This window comes from Abrus precatorius, unplaced genomic scaffold (assembly GCF_003935025.1).
Source record: "Abrus precatorius isolate BTA unplaced genomic scaffold, Abrus_2018 Scaffold8, whole genome shotgun sequence".
In the NCBI taxonomy this organism is placed as follows: Eukaryota; Viridiplantae; Streptophyta; class Magnoliopsida; order Fabales; family Fabaceae; genus Abrus; species Abrus precatorius.
Genome location: NW_020874428.1, coordinates 32,415,253 through 32,436,986, shown reverse-complemented (window position 1 = coordinate 32,436,986; position 21,734 = coordinate 32,415,253). Strand labels below are relative to the sequence as shown.

At 33.2% G+C, this 21,734-nt stretch overlaps 2 protein-coding genes across 4 annotated transcripts; one reads left to right on the top strand and one right to left on the bottom strand.

The window, feature by feature from the left end:
- The first annotated feature begins 2,210 nt into the window (after positions 1-2,210).
- Positions 2,211-10,869, top strand: LOC113845839 (beta-galactosidase-like). The gene is made up of 19 exons (XM_027473480.1): positions 2,211-2,396; positions 2,541-2,636; positions 2,930-3,042; positions 3,134-3,200; positions 3,297-3,389; positions 3,552-3,695; positions 4,139-4,227; positions 4,302-4,407; positions 4,547-4,634; positions 4,860-4,978; positions 5,068-5,229; positions 5,470-5,645; positions 5,766-5,875; positions 5,961-6,070; positions 6,172-6,282; positions 6,723-6,833; positions 6,928-7,133; positions 7,226-7,553; positions 7,730-10,869. The coding sequence occupies exons 1-19, from the start codon at positions 2,214-2,216 to the stop codon at positions 7,838-7,840; spliced, it is 2,523 nt and encodes an 840-aa protein (XP_027329281.1). The 5' UTR covers positions 2,211-2,213; the 3' UTR covers positions 7,841-10,869.
- Positions 10,870-17,538: 6,669 nt separating this feature from the next.
- On the bottom strand, positions 17,539-20,346 carry LOC113846556 (probable polyamine oxidase 5). Of its 3 annotated transcripts, none has more exons than XM_027474973.1 (2): positions 20,330-20,346; positions 17,539-19,533 (listed from the first exon to the last, which is right to left on the bottom strand). In XM_027474973.1, the coding sequence occupies exon 2, from the start codon at positions 19,516-19,518 to the stop codon at positions 17,827-17,829; it is 1,692 nt and encodes a 563-aa protein (XP_027330774.1). In that variant the 5' UTR covers positions 19,519-19,533; positions 20,330-20,346; the 3' UTR covers positions 17,539-17,826. The 3 variants fall into 3 exon arrangements, with proteins under 3 accessions (XP_027330774.1, XP_027330772.1, XP_027330773.1); XM_027474971.1 differs by lacking the exon at positions 20,330-20,346 and adding an exon at positions 20,121-20,266; XM_027474972.1 differs by lacking the exon at positions 20,330-20,346 and adding an exon at positions 19,649-20,101.
- Positions 20,347-21,734: the final 1,388 nt, after the last annotated feature.

The window sequence follows — 21,734 nt, the reverse complement described above, 5'->3', positions numbered from 1 at the left end:
CCTCTCTATTATTTGTACTACACAAAAATAATAATAAAAACATATTATATATATATTTCTACTTAAACACGTGAAAATTTGAAATTTCCAATATAAAAATGAAACAATACAAATAAAATTTTCCAGTTTGATTATAATTGAAACAACGTTTGGCAGAATGTGGATGCGTTGCCATTACCGAATATATTATATTTGTCTTTAAGCAACGTATGAATTCATTATGCCTACAAACTGGCATTCATTGCAATAATGCGTGTTAATTATTATTATTATTATTATTATTATTATTGAATAATTTAATTTAATATTCATGCAGGCTAATGCAGGCTAATACTATTTTTAACATTTAAAGTTACATGTATAATTCTCTTCGGTTATAGAAATTAGATATTTAATTTTATTTTTATTTAAACAAAAATTAATTCGTTTAAATAAAAATTTATTTTTAAGCAAAATTAATTTAATTTTACGTTTTACTCCTCTCTAACCTTCTAGTTCTCCTTTTTTCTTTTCATTTTCTTTTTATACTCGAATCTTTTTTTTTTACTCCATTCTCATATTCAATTCTTTTCTTTCTTTTCTTATTATACTTTAATATTTATTTTTTTCTTTTTTATACTCAATTCTTTCATCTTTCTTTCTCAATCCCTGTGCATCTTCAGTAACTCCCTTTTCCTCCTCCATATTAGAAATGTTTAAAATTAGCTTAAGTGAAAAGTTTAAACTTTTTTTTTTATATACATAATTGCTCAACTAAAAAGGTTCGATGATGCATAATGTGTGTTCCTCGGAACTGGTGATGCATTGATGGCACAACTTTCTTGTGGATAGTGATACGTGGCATGTTATGACTGCTTTACAAGAATAAAGAGTCCGGGATCCACCGATCCACGATCCAGGATCCAAATTCAAAGATAGGAATTGGAAAATGCTTCTAGTCAAAGGATTTACGTCATTCATACACGGGTTTCACCAACCCAGTCACTATTCTGTAACATTCCATTTCACCAAAGCAAATTTTACCATTATTCAGAAAATACAACCACTCGTTTCTTTACATAATTACGCTTTTTCTTAATCTTTTCCACTATTCCACCAAAAAGTATTCAACACTGTTCTAGCATAATAAAATTTTACTTTCGTTAAGATCAATCCTAAAGATTTATTTAAACAACTAAAAATATATTACTTTATTAAAAAATAAAATATTTATCACATTTTTTATATAATAAATATTTTCTGTTTCAATACAAACTTTTCCCTATTAATAACTTAAAACCAGTCTTTAAAGCTACCGTTAGTAAAATCCCTTGGATTTTCATAAAGCCACTGACCACTCACTCACTTTCACCAATGCATTCAAAAGTAATATATTGAAAATAAACGAAATATAAAGCGTAAGTACTAAGGCTCTAAATTTGTGTTGTTCTTAAACGTGTCAACAATAGCAACAATAACTCATCGAAAGAATTTTTTTAGTTATAGATTTTGATGTAACACTTCACCACAGTAGTACTATACTCACTCAAGGCCCCAACATTGCTTCCATCCGTGTACATTCACAAATGGGTGGAACCTAAAAAGAGCATGACTTTTTTCTTTTTTTTTTTAATTTTGGGCACTAAGCCAATAAGAATAATAACATTATAACAGGATTGGATTCAAAGGAGTTTAAAATAACGTACGTGCAAGGTGGAATCTTCCTTTATGAGTAAGAGGAGCAACATGTTGCAGTGAAAAAGTACCAGGAAGTAGGTCGCTTTTTATGGCACCTAAACACCACATATTTGTCTTAAATGTGCACTCATTGTAAGAAAGGAAACGAAGATACATTTACCAAAGGCCAAAGCAAAGGCTTAAAATAGTTTTTGTAGTTTCTTGTGTTGTGGGGTCATTGGTCAGTGCATTGGAAGGAAGTAGAGAATGGGTCCCGGTCCTAGACTCCAAGGTTACTTTGGATTTTCAAATGTATATAAAGCAATTGCAGGCTTCTCACAAGCTTCACTAGCCATCAAAACCACGCACCTCAACTACCATAGTTACATTAAAGTCTTTGCCTGCCATCTTTTTTTTCAATCTCAATAGAATACAAAAGGCATTGTGAACACATAAAAACAGAAGCCCGTTTCTCTTATTCCCCCTTCTTATCTATTGTAGTGTTTTTAAATGAGTGAAGGAGACAAAAGTTCATTGCTTTGAGAAACAGACCTGTTATGGGTTCACGGGTGCTAATGGACAATTTACTGCTGAGGGGAAAATTTCACATTCTTCTGTTATTTTTGTATGTTTGTGCAGTCACAGCCTCTGTGACTTATGATCACAAAGCCATTATTGTTAATGGGCAGAGAAGAATTTTGATCTCTGGTTCCATCCACTACCCAAGAAGCACACCTGAGGTACTCACTCACTCTGGCAACATATACATATGCTGCTTCAAATTTATTTTTCTGAATTATTCTTTCTGTCACAAAAGAATTTTCACCTCTCTGGTGTTCACTGTGATGAGTTTCCTGTTTCTCATTGCCTCTGTGTGGCTGCAGATGTGGCCAGACCTAATTCAAAAGGCCAAAGATGGAGGCTTAGATGTTATACAAACCTATGTGTTTTGGAATGGACATGAGCCTTCTCCAGGAAAGGTGGTGCAATTTTTTTTCTGCCTTTTATTTTTTTCCCACTTGTCACATGTTTTTTCCTTCTCTCAACGTGTTTTTTTTTTCCAAGTGATATATGCTTGATTTGACTTAAAATAAGGTTTTATTTCAACTTTATGTACAGAAAAAAAAAGAAAAGAAAAAAGAAGCAGCTAGCTCTATCTTGTTATGTATAGTTTAAGTTGTACAGGGTTTCTTTAGTCTAGACCAATAAAATAAAATAGAAAGCTCACTCTTTCCTTTTTTGTTTTATGCAAATTTTGGTTAAAAAATTGCAGTATTATTTCGAGGATAGGTACGACTTAGTTAAGTTCATCAAGCTCGTGCAGCAAGCTGGGCTTTATGTTCATCTCCGCATTGGTCCCTACATATGTGCTGAATGGAACTTTGGGTAATGATTTTGATTATTTTTATAACCCGCCTTACAATTGTATATAATATTCAGAATATAATTCATATTTAAATTTTGCTATAATATTCAGGGGATTCCCTGTTTGGCTCAAGTATGTTCCGGGTATTGCTTTCAGAACAGATAATGAGCCTTTCAAGGTTGGAATGGATTTTCGATTTTGGGTCATAATTAATTTTATTATTATTTTTGTTGTCATTTGATTATGAAATTCTGTCAATTTTGTAATGATGTAGGCGGCAATGCAAAAATTTACTGGGAAGATTGTCAGCATGATGAAGGCAGAGAAATTGTTTCAGACGCAGGGAGGTCCAATAATTCTGTCTCAGGCGAGGAAATGGGATTTAAATAAGATATTAACTTTCAATTTTGCAATTTGTCATGTTATTTTTTTTTAATTACTGGAAAGTTTTAGTTAGGCCAACGGCCAACCAATTTTTCAATTGTGATGATTAAATAATGTTTTATTTTGTTCAAATTGAATATGACAGATAGAGAACGAATTTGGACCAGTGGAATGGGAAATTGGTGCTCCAGGAAAAGCTTATACACAATGGGCAGCTCAAATGGCTGTAGGTTTAAATACTGGTGTCCCCTGGATTATGTGCAAGCAAGAAGATGCTCCTGATCCTGTTGTAAGAAACTCACAAGAAATCTTATTTTTTCGAATAAAATTATGTGTCCCACCTATGTTGTGTTTTTTTTTTGGGGGTACATTTTTCAACTGTGTTTTGCTTATTTTGTGGTGTTATTTTGTTGGGTTAAGGTTGTTACATTTACTATTGATATTGATATTTTGATTTGGTTAATCGGGCCCCTTGACTTTTCTCTGTTGTAGCCTTTTTTTTTTTTAAAAGAAAAATCAGCAAGTCCTTTTTTTAATTCACTTTTTTCTCTTAACTTATGGGTTATTCTATAGCGGTAATTAACGTTCATATGTCTCATCCACCCCTGAATGTCTTGGGAAAGTAGCAAAATTAGTTGCAATTTAACTTTTTTTGGAGATCTACATCTTGTTGCAAATTGATTCTACTCCCTTGCATCTTTCTCTCTCTTATGTGTTTACCCTGTGCAATAGATTGACACTTGCAATGGATTCTACTGTGAAAACTTCACTCCTAACAAGAAATACAAACCCAAAATGTGGACAGAGAACTGGACTGGCTGGTATGGTATACAAATAAATGATAATAATAGCTGATCCAGATCCTGTGTTTAGTTTTATTTTCCTGTTTCTATAGGTACACTGAGTTTGGTGGTGCTGTCCCGCGTAGACCAGCAGAAGACTTGGCATTCTCTGTTGTGAGATTCATACAGAATGCTGGTTCATTTGTTAATTACTATATGGTAGGTTGACCCATTGCAATTATGAATGATTTTACCTACTGTTGTTTTCAATAAATATTTCCCACCTTTTTGTGTGCTATATGTATTAATGCTGTGGAAACTATGGTTGGAGTCTAATGTGTATCATTTTTGGATCCAGTATCATGGAGGAACTAACTTTGACCGGACATCTGGTGGCCCCTTCATTGCCACCAGTTATGACTATGATGCTCCCATTGATGAATTCGGTATGCAAAGGATATTAAGTTATATTTGTAAACATGCTGGGGATGATGACAGCATATCACATTTAAATCTTATAAAAACATATACAATTTTAAAAAGAACTTTTTTTTGGGGGGGGGGGGGGGGGAGGAGATGATCACTATTTTTTTAGCAAATTGAACATATCCACTATAGGTTAGGCATCATTATATTTTTCACATCACTCTGAGGTTATTCAACTATATCAGGGCTTCTAAATGAACCAAAATATGGGCATTTGAGAGATTTGCACAAAGCAATAAAGCTATGTGAGCCGGCTTTGGTGTCTGTAGATCCCACAGTGACATGGCCTGGAAATAACCTGGAGGTAAAGTCTAAGCTAAGCTGTGTTATGAAGATACTCAACGGGCTCAATTTTTAAAATTTATTTACTTATTTTTATTAATGTCATCTTAGGTACACGTGTTCAAGACTTCTGGTGCTTGCGCTGCGTTCCTTGCAAATTATGACACCAAATCTTCTGCAACAATTACATTTGGAAATGGACAGTATGACCTACCACCTTGGTCTATCAGCATTCTCCCTGACTGCAAGACTGCAGTTTTCAACACTGCAAGGGTAATTAAGACAATACTGCTTGCCATGTTAAATGTTTGTGTATTTTTATTTTATATTATATTTAACAATACTGCTAGCCTCATTTATTTAATGATGAAATCTAAGCTAAACTTCAAAAGTTGTGCTGTTCTTCAAGGACAGAAATATATTAAATAGTATTTTGAGCAAAAATCCTTTGTATTTACCATATTGAGATTTGTTTTTTCAAATATGAACATTCATCATACCAATTTTATACAGCTTGGTGCTCAAAGCTCCCAGATGAAGATGACTGCCGTAAACAGTGCATTTGCTTGGCAGTCATACAATGAAGAACCTGCATCATCTAGTGAAGATGATCCCGTCACAGCATTCGCACTTTGGGAGCAGATTAATGTCACCCGAGATTCTACCGATTATTTGTGGTATATGACAGAGTAAGTATCTTTCAACTGATATTGTCTTTGACTGCTAAAAGACATTGGAATATTCATCTTCTTGATACTTACTGTTTATGTGTTCTCCCCATCTCATAAATATTAGTATCTCTTGTTCAGTGTCAACATTGATCCAAATGAAGGTTTTATAAAGAATGGAAAATATCCTATTCTCACCGTAATGTCAGCAGGCCATGCTTTGCATGTCTTCATTAATGGCCAACTTTCAGGTGAATGAATTAGCAGTTTTTTTCTCAGTTTAGTGTTGTTATAATAAACTCCACTTTTACCTATCCGTCTCTTGTATGAATGCAGGAACTGTGTACGGGGGATTGGAGTTTCCTAAATTAACATTTAGTGACACTGTTAAGCTGAGAGTTGGCAATAACAAGATTTCTTTACTTAGTATTGCTGTGGGTCTCCCGGTTAGTTCAATCACATTTCTAACATCTGTGTGATTTCTATAACAATTTCAATGTTCAGAACTTTTTAACATTTTTAATCGTATATGTTTGATTAATACCAGAATGTTGGTGTGCACTTTGAGACATGGAATGCTGGGGTGTTGGGGCCAGTCACACTGAAGGGTCTTAATGAGGGGACCAGAGACTTGTCTCGTCAGAAATGGTCTTACAAGGTTTGTTTTGTAGCATTGTTTTGCTTAGTAGTTACATTGAATGGTTTTATCATAACATGAGTGCGTACAACCCGCAAAAAGGTAAAGATAAATACTGAGGTGAAGACCACAAAATGAAATGAAGAATGAGATCATAGAAAAATAAGCATCTGTGCCATCTAAGGATTCACTCGATTAGGAATTTAGGATGTAACTTCTAGGATGGATACGAATGCATGAGTTAAACAAAATTGAAAAATCGTGTTGGAACTAACTTGTGCAGCCTTTAATAGAAAAAATTTTAAGCATTATGTACATTCTTGCATCCTTTTGGCCTTGAGCACTATGTTGTTGAGCATATTTTGGTGCATACTTTTATTTTCATTCCTCTTTTCATGTAATTTTTGCTTTCTGGAAATAGCAGCAGTTAGAGATTTTCACATTTTCATGTTGTTTGGCAGGTTGGTCTCGAGGGTGAAGCCTTAAATCTTCACACTGTAAGTGGGAGTACATCCGTTGAATGGGTCGAAGGATCATTATTGGCTAAGAAACAACCTTTGACATGGTACAAGGTGAGACCAAATTTTCAACATATGTTGTATTTCTATCACTGATCACTTAAGTCTAAATTTATTCTGACTCATTTTTTTGCTCTAATGTCATTAGACAACTTTTAGCTCACCAGCAGGCAATGATCCATTGGCTCTAGACATGATTAGCATGGGAAAGGGTCAAGTATGGATAAATGATCGAAGCATTGGACGCCATTGGCCAGGATATATAGCTCATGGTAGTTGTGGGGATTGTTATTATGCTGGAACTTACACTGACAAAAAATGCGGGACAAATTGTGGAGAACCCTCCCAGAGATGGTAAGAGTTGACCCTAGTTGTTTACAATAGTGAATGATGTAACTTAAAATTTCGCATGATTCATGACAACCTATATTGTTGGCATTGACTAGGTACCATGTTCCTCGGTCTTGGCTGAACCCAAGCGAGAACTATCTGGTCGTGTTTGAAGAATGGGGAGGTGACCCTACTGGAATTTCTTTGGTAACAAGAACAACAGCAAGTGTGTGTGCTGATATATATGAAGGGCAACCAACTCTAAAGAACCGGCACATGCTAGACTCTGGTAAAGTTAATAGACCAAAAGCTCACTTGTGGTGTCCACCTGGGCAAAAGATCTCTCAGATTAAATTTGCTAGTTATGGATTGCCAGAGGGAACTTGTGGAAACTTTAGAGAAGGAAGCTGTCATGCTCACAAATCATATGATGCTCCTGAAAAGGTATTTTGAACAAACAGGAATTATTAGATATGTTATTTGGTTCTGATTCTTCTGATTGATTATAGCTTTTCTGATTAGCTTTAACATCTGTTATGCGTTATGCATCACTTTCTTGCTTTAACATTCTTCTTCTGATGCTTATTTATTGTTCCTGTGTTTACTATTATTATTTTCAGAACTGCATTGACAAGCAATCTTGCTTGGTGACTGTGGCTCCTGAAGTTTTTGGGGGAGACCCATGTCCAGGAATTGCAAAGAAGCTCTCAGTTGAGGCACTATGCAGCTAGGATCATGTTCATGTGATGCAACAAGTTGCCAAATAAATGTGGAGCAGATTTATTAGGTTCCGTATAGAAAGTATTTGAAGTCCAATAACGATACTCCTTCACTTTGGGTAGTTGAATTCTACACATACAGAATGCGAAGAGCAAATCATGCACTAAACAAATGTAGATAGAAGAATATGGGCTGCAAATGTTGTACATAGGCTATTCTGCTGATTATTACTTCATACACTACAGGGCTTTGAACAAAGAAGCATTGAGCCCCTCATACATATTTTTTCTATAAAAGGGTAGTTGGACATGGGAAAGGTGTCACTACAACACCTTCATTCCACCATAAAACAATCCCTTTATTTTTCTATTAAAATTTTATGTAAGAATAAATTGAAAGTAATAAATAGTTGATTCCAAGTGGGATTTGGAATATTTACCCCATTCCTTCATAGCAGAATTTTAGTTCTTAGTGTTTTATACGCTTTGTGTACGCGTCAAGAAATCTTAATTGAAGATTTGAGGTTGAATTATGTTGTAGATGAACTAGATCAAGGTACATGCCAGCACAAACCAAACCTGCTAAGGAAAAATTAAGTAAAGATATTCTTTCAACCATATATATGTGAACCCATAGTAAGATTCACCCAGACAACCAAACTGCATTCTGTGTGCGAGATTATGTTTTTCTAGAAAAATAATCAACTTCACAATCTTTATGAAATCTATTAAAATAGAATTTGGGCTTTGGCGTGTTGCTTTTGTTACAATAGCTTTCACATCTTGTTTTTTGTGCGATGATTAATATTTTGATGATAAAATTTCGCATGTTACTTAACCTGTTTATTTATAACCTCCTTGTCCCAGCTATGCAACTTCGTAGGTTAGAATAGAAAGGGCTGAAGCTTATGCTGAAATCGATTCAAGTTGGCCCATCATGGAATATAATATAATATTATTGAAACTGATAATAACTGCGTAGAAAACTGAGTTCTGGATAAGGGACTTCCAGTGACTATAGGATGAATTATTAACATAGACTCGTAAAACATAGTTAATGCGATTAAATGCTGCGGCTAAAATGTAGAGCTGGATTTATTTAATTTATTTGGATTTGGTTTATATTATATGATATTAGTTTGGAGAATGAAATTATCAGATGGTACTAAATGCAAATACATATTACAGATAAATATATCATTTGGGAAATTTCCCTTTCATTTTCATGCCAGTAGAGAGGCAAGCCCCCAAAATAAATAAATAGCCTATAGTAACACCCTCATTCTACCTTCCATAAGATGAATTCTGCGATTACTGTGGGCTACTGGCTATTGTAATTTTTTTTTCAGAAGGCTTAGTTGATATTGGTGTATAATAAAAGATTAATAGAGATTGTTTTAGTTAAGAAGTGTATTACACATAAAGCAACAACTTATAATTTAAATATTTGTTAAGAAAGACATTCATATTTAATATTCGACTATGAAATTGGATCACCTGTGGTTATATTTTGACTGCACTTCCCAACAGTTGAAAACTAAGGGCTGAAAGTTTTAGTATTTTTGTTTTTTTAACTTATAAACATAAAACACACAAAATTAAAGATGAGAATCTATCCAATTATCTTTTAAAATTGCAGAGGATCCTGATCCTCCAACTATTCCTTAAAAAAGATTATCTTAAGAGAATACTTATGGAAAAAATTGAAAAAAGGTGTTGGATATAGGCCAATCAATCAAGGGATTTGAGAATTATTTAACCCACAAGACTTTATTTTACTTTCTTGTACTTACTTGGAAAAGAAAATAACCTTTGTGTTCCACTGAGCTTTAGACACAGGAAAACCCCACTACCCATTACCCAACAAAGTAAAAAGGGGAAAAGGAAAAGAACTTTGGTTCATAATATTTTTTCCCCAATATAATACTAACTGTGTCCAAAATGATTGGATTATTGCTCGTCATATCACAAATCAGATTTCAAAAAGAGACTGATTCTCAACTCAATTACGGTCAAGGACATGTCCACTTGGCAATTGTCATTTAAAATACAATTTTATTAACTTTAATTCTCCAATTTATTTTTAAATATTTTCTAAATTTATTAAAACTTGTTATACTTTTACTTTCAATATGATAAATATTTTTAAATAAAAATATATTATTTTAATTACTTATAATTAACTCGAAATTTCTTTAAATACTGTGCTTTGTTTCAACTTCAAGTATCTTAAACGTTAACGCGGGCGAGAGATGCTTGCACATGTTTACGTTTGATTAATCTTTAGAAAATTATTTCACGCATTACGAAAAAGTGTGAAAAAATGACATTGGACTAAAGGTTACTAAATTTAATTTTAATGGAAAATTAAATTTGATTAATCTTTAGAAATTATATTGATTATTTTTAAGGGTAATTATGGTTAATTTTTAAAAAAATATTTATTCATATTTTAATTTATGCATAATTTTAATATTTTAAATTTTAATGACTTAAACTTGATTTTTATATTTTTAATTATTAAAATACATCTTTTATCAAAATATTTTATATAATAATTTATAAAAGTATAACCCTATGGATTTAAATATGTTCACTATATATATGTGTGTAAAATACTAAAATGTCTTGTAAAATATAAACACAGTCATAAACATGCTAGAGTATAATAATAAAAGATATAATCAAATAAAAATATGAGAAATTTTAAAACACTGCACTAATCTATAAGTAATAATATCTCTAAATAAAAGCAATTATTAAATGATTCAGAATGGTGTGGTATGACCACTTACATTATGTTATGTATTAATTTTTGCATAAATTATAAAATTTATATACATGATGTAATATGACTACCAGAAACTACATAATTTTATTAGATTAATCAGAATATTTTCCCTAAATTACACTCTGAGTGGCTACTACTTGATCTTTTTTTACCATTAAAAGGATTTGAGCATTGGCCATATCATCACGAAGGGCTTCCTTAAAGCAAATTCCAGATCTTCAGTGTGATCTTTCTTAAATCTGTCATCATTAGATCCCCAAAAATTAAGAAAAGGCTATTCATTTAGAAAAGAAAAAGGGGTGAGAGTCATAGAGACCTCCAATTCGTCTATAATTAAACTTTAAATTTTGCCAAAAAGTAAAAGTAAGCTCATTATGATAAAGAAGTTGGAAACGTAAAGTTAAAGAAATGTTGATTTGTCCAAAGGTGAATGTGATAGTAACCATACTTTTTGTTAGAGAATGATTTTTAAGTACATAAAACCGAATAAACATAAGACCAATAAGCTATGGGGTTGAGTGACATGCACACTGCAATTTGCATCATCACTTGTGAGCTCCCCATTTAAAAAGGAAGAGAAACGCAGAGATTATCCACAACATCAATTACTGTTCTTCATTTCCACGTGGAGATTAAATCAGAGGGAAAAATAAAGAGACTAATAATAAATATATTTTTAAATTGTAATTATCTATTTAAATTATAATCTATAAAAAATAAAATTAGACAAATATTATATCTACAAGATAATAATAAAAATATTATAGGTGAAAATCATTACAGTGCATAGAATATCAGTACAGTGTGTCCAATTTGAACGTCGTCAATTCAATGGTCGTGCCAATCAAATCCAACGAAATCAAAGGCTTGAACAGTTTTGTGAAGCATTAATTATCCATAAATTGAATGGTTGCCTGATTAATTCAACGTCATGACATTAATTTAATCACATCAACTCGATTTATTTCATAACAGACACAAATTTTGTGGGCAAGTGTCTTAATGGGGAAAGAGAAGGGCTAATATATCGGTGGTCATAATGATTATTAGAGGCAAAAGGGGTAATGTTTTACTTTAGTAATTAACATGTTGGAAATTTTTATAGGCACTTAGTTGGAGTAATTACATTATTATTTGTTCTTTTACGTGTCAGACAAAGACTTAGGCCACGGATTGCCTTTTCATATGCCAAGAAAGGGACAGCAATTGGGCCACTTCAACACTATGTAATTTTTATTTAACACTCAATTTTAATTATTATATTAAGTATTTTATATAATTATAACATAACTATTTTTTAATTTATATAAAATGTATGATATAAATGTTAGCAATTTTTGGGTCACACATATATATTATATAATTAAATGTGTTAGGGCCATTATTTTATTAGCCAAAATATTTAAGTAGTCTAATTAATATAAAATTTATGGCTAAGAGCATATATGTCATGAAAGACTGATTGTGTAGATACCATTAGTGATATTACAATTTAATGAGGGGCTAAATTATAATTATCAGTTTTGGGGTAACTGATGGAAGTTACTAAAATAAGGGGTTATGATCTCTATTTGTAGAGCGCAATAACACACGTGAAAACACACGACTCTTTTCTCTTCATCCCCATCAGGAGAGAAATCCAAGAAAAAAAAAGGCTCTCTACATTTGGAAGATTATCAAACCAATCTTAAATCTCATCATCTTGTTTGTTCCTAATAACAAATTCAGGTACGCTTCCGCATTTATTTTTCATCATGATCTTGAGTATGGGATAGAAAGCATGTGATTAGGTTGATTGAATGAATTCCTACAATTGGTATCAGAGACTCCTATACTTGATTCATGTATGAATTTGGAAATTTTGAAATTAGGGTTCTAAATTGGAATTTTTTATTTTAATTGGATAATTGATTTGACGTTGTGCATCTAAGTTTGTTATTGTACTGTAATGTGCACCCAATTGCAATTTGAATTTGCCGTAAAGCCGATTGAAATCGTATTATAATAATAATATTATAATAAGAAATCATGATTTTCTTTAATTGAAATTGTGTGCCACCGATGCAAATGTTTTCAAATGTCTATTGATACTATTTAAATAGCGTGATTTTAAATTGGGAGTGCACCACATGTTTTCAATGTCCTGTGAATATGCCATATTTCTTTCTAATTGAAATCTGTGTGTGGTATGAATATTATAGTACATACGAACCAAAATAAGGCACATGATTTAGCATTCTAAAATATCGTTTTATGAATATATCGTCTACGCTATCCATTGCAAATTCAGAGTCAAAATTGAAATTACTAGTCCAAATTGGTATTTGGGCATTACGGGTCAAGATTGGCAATAATGGTAATCACATTCCTCGATTTTTATGCATAATAGTATTTGGCCATTACGAACAAAATTGAGTTTTGGTTTTCGTGCATATTCAACGTATCCAGATACATATATTGCTTTGCCGTCTTTCAAAATTAACAATTTTTATGTAGTGATCAAAATTTTATTTTAAATTTAATATATTAATGTTCAAATTTTGGCTGCTATTTAATATTTTAACTGAATTAATTAAATCAAGAAATCACCAAAGTGACATCTTTTGTGTAGAGTATTCGTAAAAAATGTTAAATGTTAGTATGTATGTTTATCCATGCGAGTATTAATTGGCCTAAAGGAAGATTAATATTTGGCCGGTTTGCATGCACACTTGTGATGGTAAACATGTGATAATTATGAGGTTTTGCTTGTGAATGATAAATCAATCCAAAGAGAGGTTTATTGTTTGACATGTTTTATTATTAATGTTTGATCATTACAACAAGGATACCACTAGCAATTAATATTACTGTCCAAAGACTTAATATTGATGATGCACTAGGTATCTTGAGATGGGTTATGCCATTATTTGAACATATAGATTAATTTTTATTTCATTTTGTGTGAGCATAATTGTATTATTTGTTTTATTCTCATTTCAGCTACTATTGCTTCAATATCTGCCAATCTGAATTCGGTTCCAGTTCTCAATGGCACTAATTTTGAGGACTGGAAAGAGAACATTGAAATTGTTCTTGGTTGCATGGATCTAGACCTTGCATTAAGGATTAAGAAACCCTCTTCTCCTACAGATTCTAATACCTCTCAACAGAGGACAGATTATGAGAAGTGGGATCGCTCAAATCGCATGAGTCTTATGATCATTAAGCGCGACATTCCTGAGGTCTTTAGGGGTACTGTTTCAGATGAAGTAACAAGTGCCAAAGAATTCCTTGCTGAAATTGAGAAGCGCTTTGCAAAAAGCGATAAGGCGGAAACAAATACTCTTCTTCAGAACTTGATTTCCATGAAGTATCAGGGCAAAGGAAACGTTAGGGAATACATTATGGGCATGCCTAATATTACTTCAAAACTTAGGGCACTATAAAGCTTGAACTGTCGGAAGACTTGCTCATTCATTTAGTGCTGATTTCTCTTCCCTCACAGTTCAGTCAATTTAAGATATCTTATAACTGTCAAAAGGATAAATGGTCTCTTAATGAGCTCATATCATACTGTGTGCAAGAAGAGGAAAGGCTGAAGCAAGAAAAGACAGAAGGTGCTCATTTTGTAAGCACCTCCAAAGACAAGGGAAAAAGAGAAAAGAGTCGTGTGTTTTCACGTGTGTTACTGCGCTCTACAAATGGGGACCATAACCCCTTATTTTAGTAACTTCCATCAGTTACCCCAAAACTGATAATTATAATTTAGCCCCTCATTAAATTATAATATCACTAATGGTATCTATACAATCAGTCTTTCATGACATATATGCCCTTAGCCATAAATTTTATATTAATTAGACCACTTAAATATTTTGGCTAATAAAATAATGGCCCTAACACATTTAATTATATAATATATATGTGTGATCCAAAAATTGCTAACAATCTCTCACTGGTCACAAATATATATATCCTCACAATCCTTATAAATGTGTTAGACTTTATGAGCTCAAAATTTGCCATTACATACCTTGAGCATATTCCAAAATCTCGTCCATTGATTACATCCGCATATAGAACCAAAATAGTTTTCATTCTATCAATCACAACTAAACCCATCAATGATTACTAATGTTGACAGAATCAAATGACATAGACTCATCATGAAATGAGTAGCATGAAAATTGCGTGAAGGTGGCCTGTATACGTCTATTTTCAACTGGTCCTACTTTACCTCAATGAGATCATTCAATAACCTTAATGTAAAAAGTGTAATAACTGAATGATAAAACATATATATTAATATATCCAAAAGTCAATGTATGCATACATAAAATCAAGCATAGAACATAAAATACATAAAAGTGACTAACTCCCACTAAATTAAAGATTTCTCAAACTTTAGAACACCCATATGAGCAATATGCTCATGTAAAACATTGGGTGGAAGTCCCTTAGTAAGAGGATCTGCTATCATGGAGTTTGTCCCTAAGTGTTCTATGAAAATCTGTCCACTCTGTACCTTTTCCTTAACAACTAGGAACTTGATGTCAATGTGTTTTGACTTGGTCGAACTCCTATTATTGTTAGAATACAATACAACTGAGAAATTTTGTCACAGAGCTGCAAATTGTGGAAAGAATTGAAAGACCACTTAAGTTATATTGTGACAACAAATCAGCTGTATTGTATTCTAACAATAATAGGAGCTCGACCAAGTCAAAACACATTGACATCAAGTTCCTAGTTGTTAAGGAAAAGGTACAGAGTGGACAGATTTTCATAGAACACTTAGGGACAAACTCCATGATAGCAGATCCTCTTACTAAGGGACTTCCACCCAATGTTTTACATGAGCATATTGCTCATATGGGTGTTCTAAAGTTTGAGAAATCTTTAATTTAGTGGGAGTTAGTCACTTTTATGTATTTTATGTTCTATGCTTGATTTTATATATGCATACATTGACTTTTGGATATATTAATATATATGTTTTATCATTCAGTTATTACACTTTGTACATTAAGGTTATTAAATGATCTCATTGAGGTAAAGTAGGACCAGTTGAAAATAGACGTATACAGGTCACCTTCACGCAATTTTCATGCTACTCATTTCATGATGAGTCTATGTCATTTGATTCTATCAGCATTAGTAATCATTGATGGGTTTAGTTGTGATTGATAGAATGAAAACTATTTTGGTTCTATATGCGGATGTAATCAATGGACGAGATTTTGGAATATGCTCAAGGCATGTAATGGCAAATTTTGAGCTCATAAAGTCTAACACATTTATAAGGATTGTAAGGATATATATATTTGTGACCAGTGGGAGATTGTTAGTAATTTTTGGGTCACACATATATATTATATAATTAAATGTGTTAGGGCCATTATTTTATTAGCCAAAATATTTAAGTGGTCTAATTAATATAAAATTTATGGCTAAGGGCATATATGTCATGAAAGACTGATTGTGTAGATACCATTAGTGATATTATAATTTAATGAAGGGCTAAATTATAATTATCAGTTTTGGGGTAACTGATGGAAGTTACTAAAATAAGGGGTTATGGTCCCCATTTGTAGAGCGCAGTAACACACGTGAAAATACACAACTCTTTTCTCTTCATCCCCATCAGGAGAGAAATCCAAGAAAAAAAAAAAGGCTCTCTACATTTGAAAGATTATCAAACCAATCTTGAATCTCATCACCTTGTTTGTTCCCAATGACAAATTCAGGTACGCTTCCGCATTTATTTTTTATCATGATCTTGAGTATGAGATAGAAAGCATGTGATTAGGTTGATTGAATGAATTCCTACAATAAATGCTAAATTGAGTGTATTTTTATTATTTTAATTACAAAGTCATAACAATGTTTGTTAGTTTTATTTTTTAGACAGGCTTTTTATGTGTCTGAAACCAAAGGAAAACAAGTATCGAGTTTGGTTGATTTGGTTTGCAATAAAATCCAATACCTAATGGTTGGTAGGGCACTCTATGTTAGACGCTGTCTGTAGAAAATCTCTCGCCACTGAAACTATGCATGTGATGTGAGTCATTGCCTCATTCGATGAAAAGGAAAACAGTAAAACCATATATCATATAGGCTATACATTAAAGATTATGAATACAGGGGTTGTTGTTATTAAAATAAAGCATTGGGACTAATTTCAACAATGACTAGTCAAATCAATTATATATAAGTTGAGAATATGAGAGGGATTTTAAAACATAAAAAGTAATTTGAAGTTGGTGTAAAACAGTGATATCGATATTAAAAGGAAAAGAAAATGAATTTGGGTACGTGAGAGTTAGGACTACACTACTTGGCGGGGGTTAAACGAAAGTTGTGATGTTAATGGAATAATGTGGCCATAAGCACATACCACAAATTTGTCTCATTGCTAAGGACATTTTGGTTACTGGTCTGTTTGACTGCTACTGATCATGCGGGCAGAAGAGGTGCCACATGGGACCCTATCATTGGTCATGCCTCTAATCTCTATCTTATTTTCATGTGAATTATGGCAACTAAATCTTCCGTACATAATCTTTGTGTGTGACAAATTCATGTAAACATAAATGCAAGAACTTTATTAATTTTGGCCAATAATCACTTTGTAGTGCAAAACATGTCATTTGTACGGCAACAAAGGTCAAGACTCGAGATTTTTCTTTTAGATTCTAAATAATTTAAAATCAGTTAATAAGATAACTAAGCTTAATAAAAATGACTCAAGCAAATGAGTGGTTTGCAGTGTCCTCTGAGAGGGTGTTGCTAGGCCATATTTTGTTTTAGTAAAGAGCTAATGAGGGGTTTCCAAGCTGGAAAGACCCTGGTTTACCGGATCCTGTCCACTTGGGAAGCCAGAGAATACACATGTCGGAGTGAAACTTAATTCCATATCACATTCTGAATACAAGTAAAAAGGTTACATTCTACTTTGTTTCAATGATTTACATGCGATCAAACAAAAAGAAACTACACCCAACAGATGAAAATAAAATAACATTAGGAAAATTTGGCTTCGTATAGTACAGTTATGTCCCTATCTTCTCACTTTTCATCCCCCTTACAATTTTTATTTTTTTGGCAATCACTTATTATTATTAATTTCCTTAAAGAGAAAAGTGAAAACAATATCATAGAAATTAATGATCAAGACTTGAAAGGGAAGAAAAATAAACAAATACTAGTTGTTATATTATAAGTCTCAACACAATGAATAATATTGAAGAAGCCTATTAGCTTCCCTAAGGCCACTGAAGTAAGCTCCATGAGTTGTAGAATAATGGGTTCTGTGGGTTGCTTCCCCTGCAAATAAAATTTGAAGTGATGGTGAAGTAGAATGTTGACAACTGATATTTTTGGGCAATGGTTCTGCCATTGTATCTAAATCATCACCACTTGATCCAACTGCCACATGACTGTATGAGCCTAAAAATAATGGATCTGTTCCCCATTTGGTCTTCAAAATTTTACTGAATTTCACCTCATTCCCTTGAGAGTTAACCTCAGAATTCACATTCCCGTTGTAAAACTCATGTGAATCAGAACCATTTTGCAAGTGGGAATGTGATAGAAAGCTTGAAAATGTCTCAGTAACCCCTTTGATGATCTCTTCATCTTGGAGTGATTCAAGTGCTAGTGCTTCTTCCCCGGCAAACCAAGTCAAAAGAACACTAGAATTGTTGTATATGGGACAAAGGGTAGGTGTCCTCCTCATCCACCAGGGTATTTTCTTGTGTCTCAACTCAGAGTGAGGTGAATGAAAAACCATTTGCAAAAAGGGGAACCCTTTGGAGTGTTCATCTTTTCTTTCATGTGTTGGACTCAATTGCATAAACAACTTATCAACAACACCAAAGCCGAGCCTTGAAATTGCCTCAACCTTGAAAGAAGGTAGAGGGGGATGGAACATACCTGAATCATCACTGATAGCAGCTTTTAATACTCCTAGTGAAACTGTGACAATGACATGATCCGCAGACATAGTGGAGCCATCACAGAAATGTAGCTTCACAGGCCTAGAACATGATTCATTTTCCTTATTCATTTGGCCATGTCTTCCGGGTTGCCATTCAATTCTTGTGACTTTTCTACCTAACTGAATTAAACCAGGCGGTAGCACAGATGCTAAGGACTGAATTATGCTCAAGTAGCCCTTAGCAATTGTGGTTTCTTCACCTGGAAACGCTTGGTATTCACTCTCAGCACTATAATCTAGAGTAAACAAGTCACCAGCTGATGTATAGGTCCTCTGTGTGTTCTCATGCATGGAAAAGATGGCTTCATCAAGTAACTTCCTGCTCCATTTCCCATATCCCTTGAGCTCCTCTTCCTCCTTTGATGAATCCCAATAAGCATGGAGTCCTTGTCTGAGAAAAGAGCCAACACTAAGGTTTCCACAGTCACCTTTGGTCGTTGTTGTTGTTGACTTGTAGGCTAAGGTAGCGAGCTTATAACTTCTATGAAGTTCATTTTTTGCACCATCTTGAGTCAGCTTCCCCTGAGCATGATCCATCAGATTCTTGAAAAGCCTTGTGATGGGGTCAACAACGGAAGGGTTTAGCACAAAGCCACCTTCAGCAATGGTGGTGGCTTCATCCCAGTTACCATTCCCATCCATGCACTCCCAAGGCTTCTGAGACTCCAGTGCATGGATTTGCTGAGCTATTTTGTGAATTGGGCTGCCTCCAATTCCATGGATCCAAGTAGCACCCATCTCAATCTTATCACCACCAAACTCTGAAGTGCTGATTCTCCCACCTATCCTATTTCCACCTTCCACAACACACAGCTCAAACAAGTCCTTGGAGCCAGTGACAGTGTGAAGCTTGTTGGCAGCAGTGAGACCTGCCATTCCAGCTCCAATGATCACAATCCGTGGCTTCTTCATCACCATTTTTGCCACCTAGCTCTGCTTGTCTCACAGAAATTATAGCCAATAAAACAAAAATAGAGTGAGGAGAAAAAAAAAGATACACTGAATGGTACAATACAAGTGGTATGAAGGTGAGGTTTGAGTCACTGACAATGAATTTATAACTGGGCTATGTGCTGCGTCACTGAACGTGGTGGCTCTTTAGTGTCACATTATTTGTGTACAATCAAGCAGGCCACTTTGTTGTTTTCTTAAAATTCAAATGTTTATGTTTTCTCTTTTGAAAAAGAATGTTAGAATTACAAACCAAAATGAATTCCAAGTAACGTACTACTAAGTTTCAAGAACAGATACGTAATCATATAATTATAAAGTGACTTTATTCACTCTCCTTTTGCTAGTGACTTCTTTCCGCACACTATAATTTATTAACCCTAATAAAGACACGGCTCTACTTTTCTTTATTATCGTTCTACAACTATAAGCAAAGAGTCTCACTTGAACAACCAAGAGTGTAAAGAATCTGGTTGTGATTGTTTTAACTTAATTACTCATTAATTTCGAGTTAAAATAGTAGAAGAAATTTATATTAGAAATGCATGTAATATATAGAAAAGTCTCACTTGAAATTGCTAGTCGTGTATTGGAGAACCCCTCTTCAATAATTAATATATATTGAAAGAAGCCCCACCCAAATAAATGCCCACGAGTGAGTAATAATTCATACAATACATAACCAGTGGGGAAAACAAATCAAACAAATTGTACGATGAAAACAAAAATAAATGGAGAAAAAAGGAAGATAGATACATTGATAGTGCTTTTCACCGACCTTAGATTACATGTATATTGAGATGGAGAATAGGGGAGTCGGCTATCGTTAAGTCGTTAGCAGGATGAACTACAAATCAAATAATTACAATCTTTTTCTTTGTTATTATTGATACTACTTACTTTGGTGTATGCCAAAATCCCTCCTCAAGCGTAGTCAGCTTAGACCTAGTAATTACAAAACGATTCACATAAGATTTTACTTTAGTATATTTCATTATAATAATTTTGCTAATAAATGTTTTAATAATGAAAAGTTACTAGAAATAAAGCTTAATCTTTTATTAAAAATTCTGCTAAAAATATATTAAAATTATCATAAGAATGTGTTTTTTACGTATATAAGCCTGTGAGGTTAATAAAAACAATCAACATTGCTAGCAGTATGATTTCTCATAATATCTTCCAGTATTTCTTAAGTAGTTCAAAGAAGGTTTATTCAATTAGGGTAATCTTGTTAGTTTAATTATTAATTGTTGAACTTATAGGGTGTATTTTTTTCTCACTCCGTATTCATGATTCTGCCCCATTCAAAACTTTATACGGAGAACCGTAAATTGGGATGATTGAGACCCGTGTCTCCCCTCAAATTTGACCTGTTTACAATATCTTTGCCCGGTTGCTGCATTTGTTGTGCTAGAGACACATGATTGTGACCCATGTCTCTCCTCAATTTGACATTGAGTGATTCATATGAGAACGATCGTGTTTGAATGGGTACAAAAGTGGTAATGGATTCGAATCATAAAGATCATTACTTGTTGGGTCTCACTTTCTTGGCTTACACCATCAAATTATCTTTACACACATCATGTAGTGAAATCCAACAGATATGCCATGAGAGCCTCAGAAGTTTTTCTTTCCTTATCTTTTCTGGACTTTTCAAAGCTCTTTCCTTTTGTTAATCAATCAACTTAATTACGGGACGAAACTGATTCTTAACACAAATAATTAGATAAATAATTCCAGATAATAAAAAAAGTGTAAGAAAGGACTTGGACAATAGTACATAGATAAAATCAATCATAGAGAAATCTAACCAAAGGATAGGATTTACGAGCCACAAACTTTTTCATTCGACCGGCTTTGGTGTCTAGTACTAGTACACATCCTCAAGTTTCCCATGTTTAGGGCCAGTCAAGCCCTTTAAGTTAGTAAAGGCTTATTAGAAAATTTCAAATTATTTCATGATATTTTAATCTTATGTATTTGGTGTATATTAAAAAATACAAAATATTTATTATATTTCATTTAATACTTACCTTTTTAAATATTCAAAGCACTTGAGAAAAATGTAGTCAATGTCCTTTAATCTGTGAAACTGATATATGATATAAAAGGTGTTAACGTAAACAGAAGTCTAGTTACATATTTACATCTTAATAGTTACATATTATCAATAGGGA

What these genes read in the sequence shown, in the direction of transcription:
- LOC113846556 (XM_027474973.1), bottom strand. Translation starts at nt 19,518, where the DNA reads ATGGTGATGAAGAAGCCACGGATTGTGATCATTGGAGCTGGAATGGCA.
- LOC113845839 (XM_027473480.1), top strand. Translation starts at nt 2,214, where the DNA reads ATGGGTTCACGGGTGCTAATGGACAATTTACTGCTGAGGGGAAAATTT. An exon ending in ACAGAGAACTGGACTGGCTG is followed by an intron (nt 4,228 to 4,301) that starts GTATGGTATACA and finishes CTGTTTCTATAG; the next exon opens with GTACACTGAGTTTGGTGGTG. An exon ending in AACCTTTGACATGGTACAAG is followed by an intron (nt 6,834 to 6,927) that starts GTGAGACCAAAT and finishes TAATGTCATTAG; the next exon opens with ACAACTTTTAGCTCACCAGC.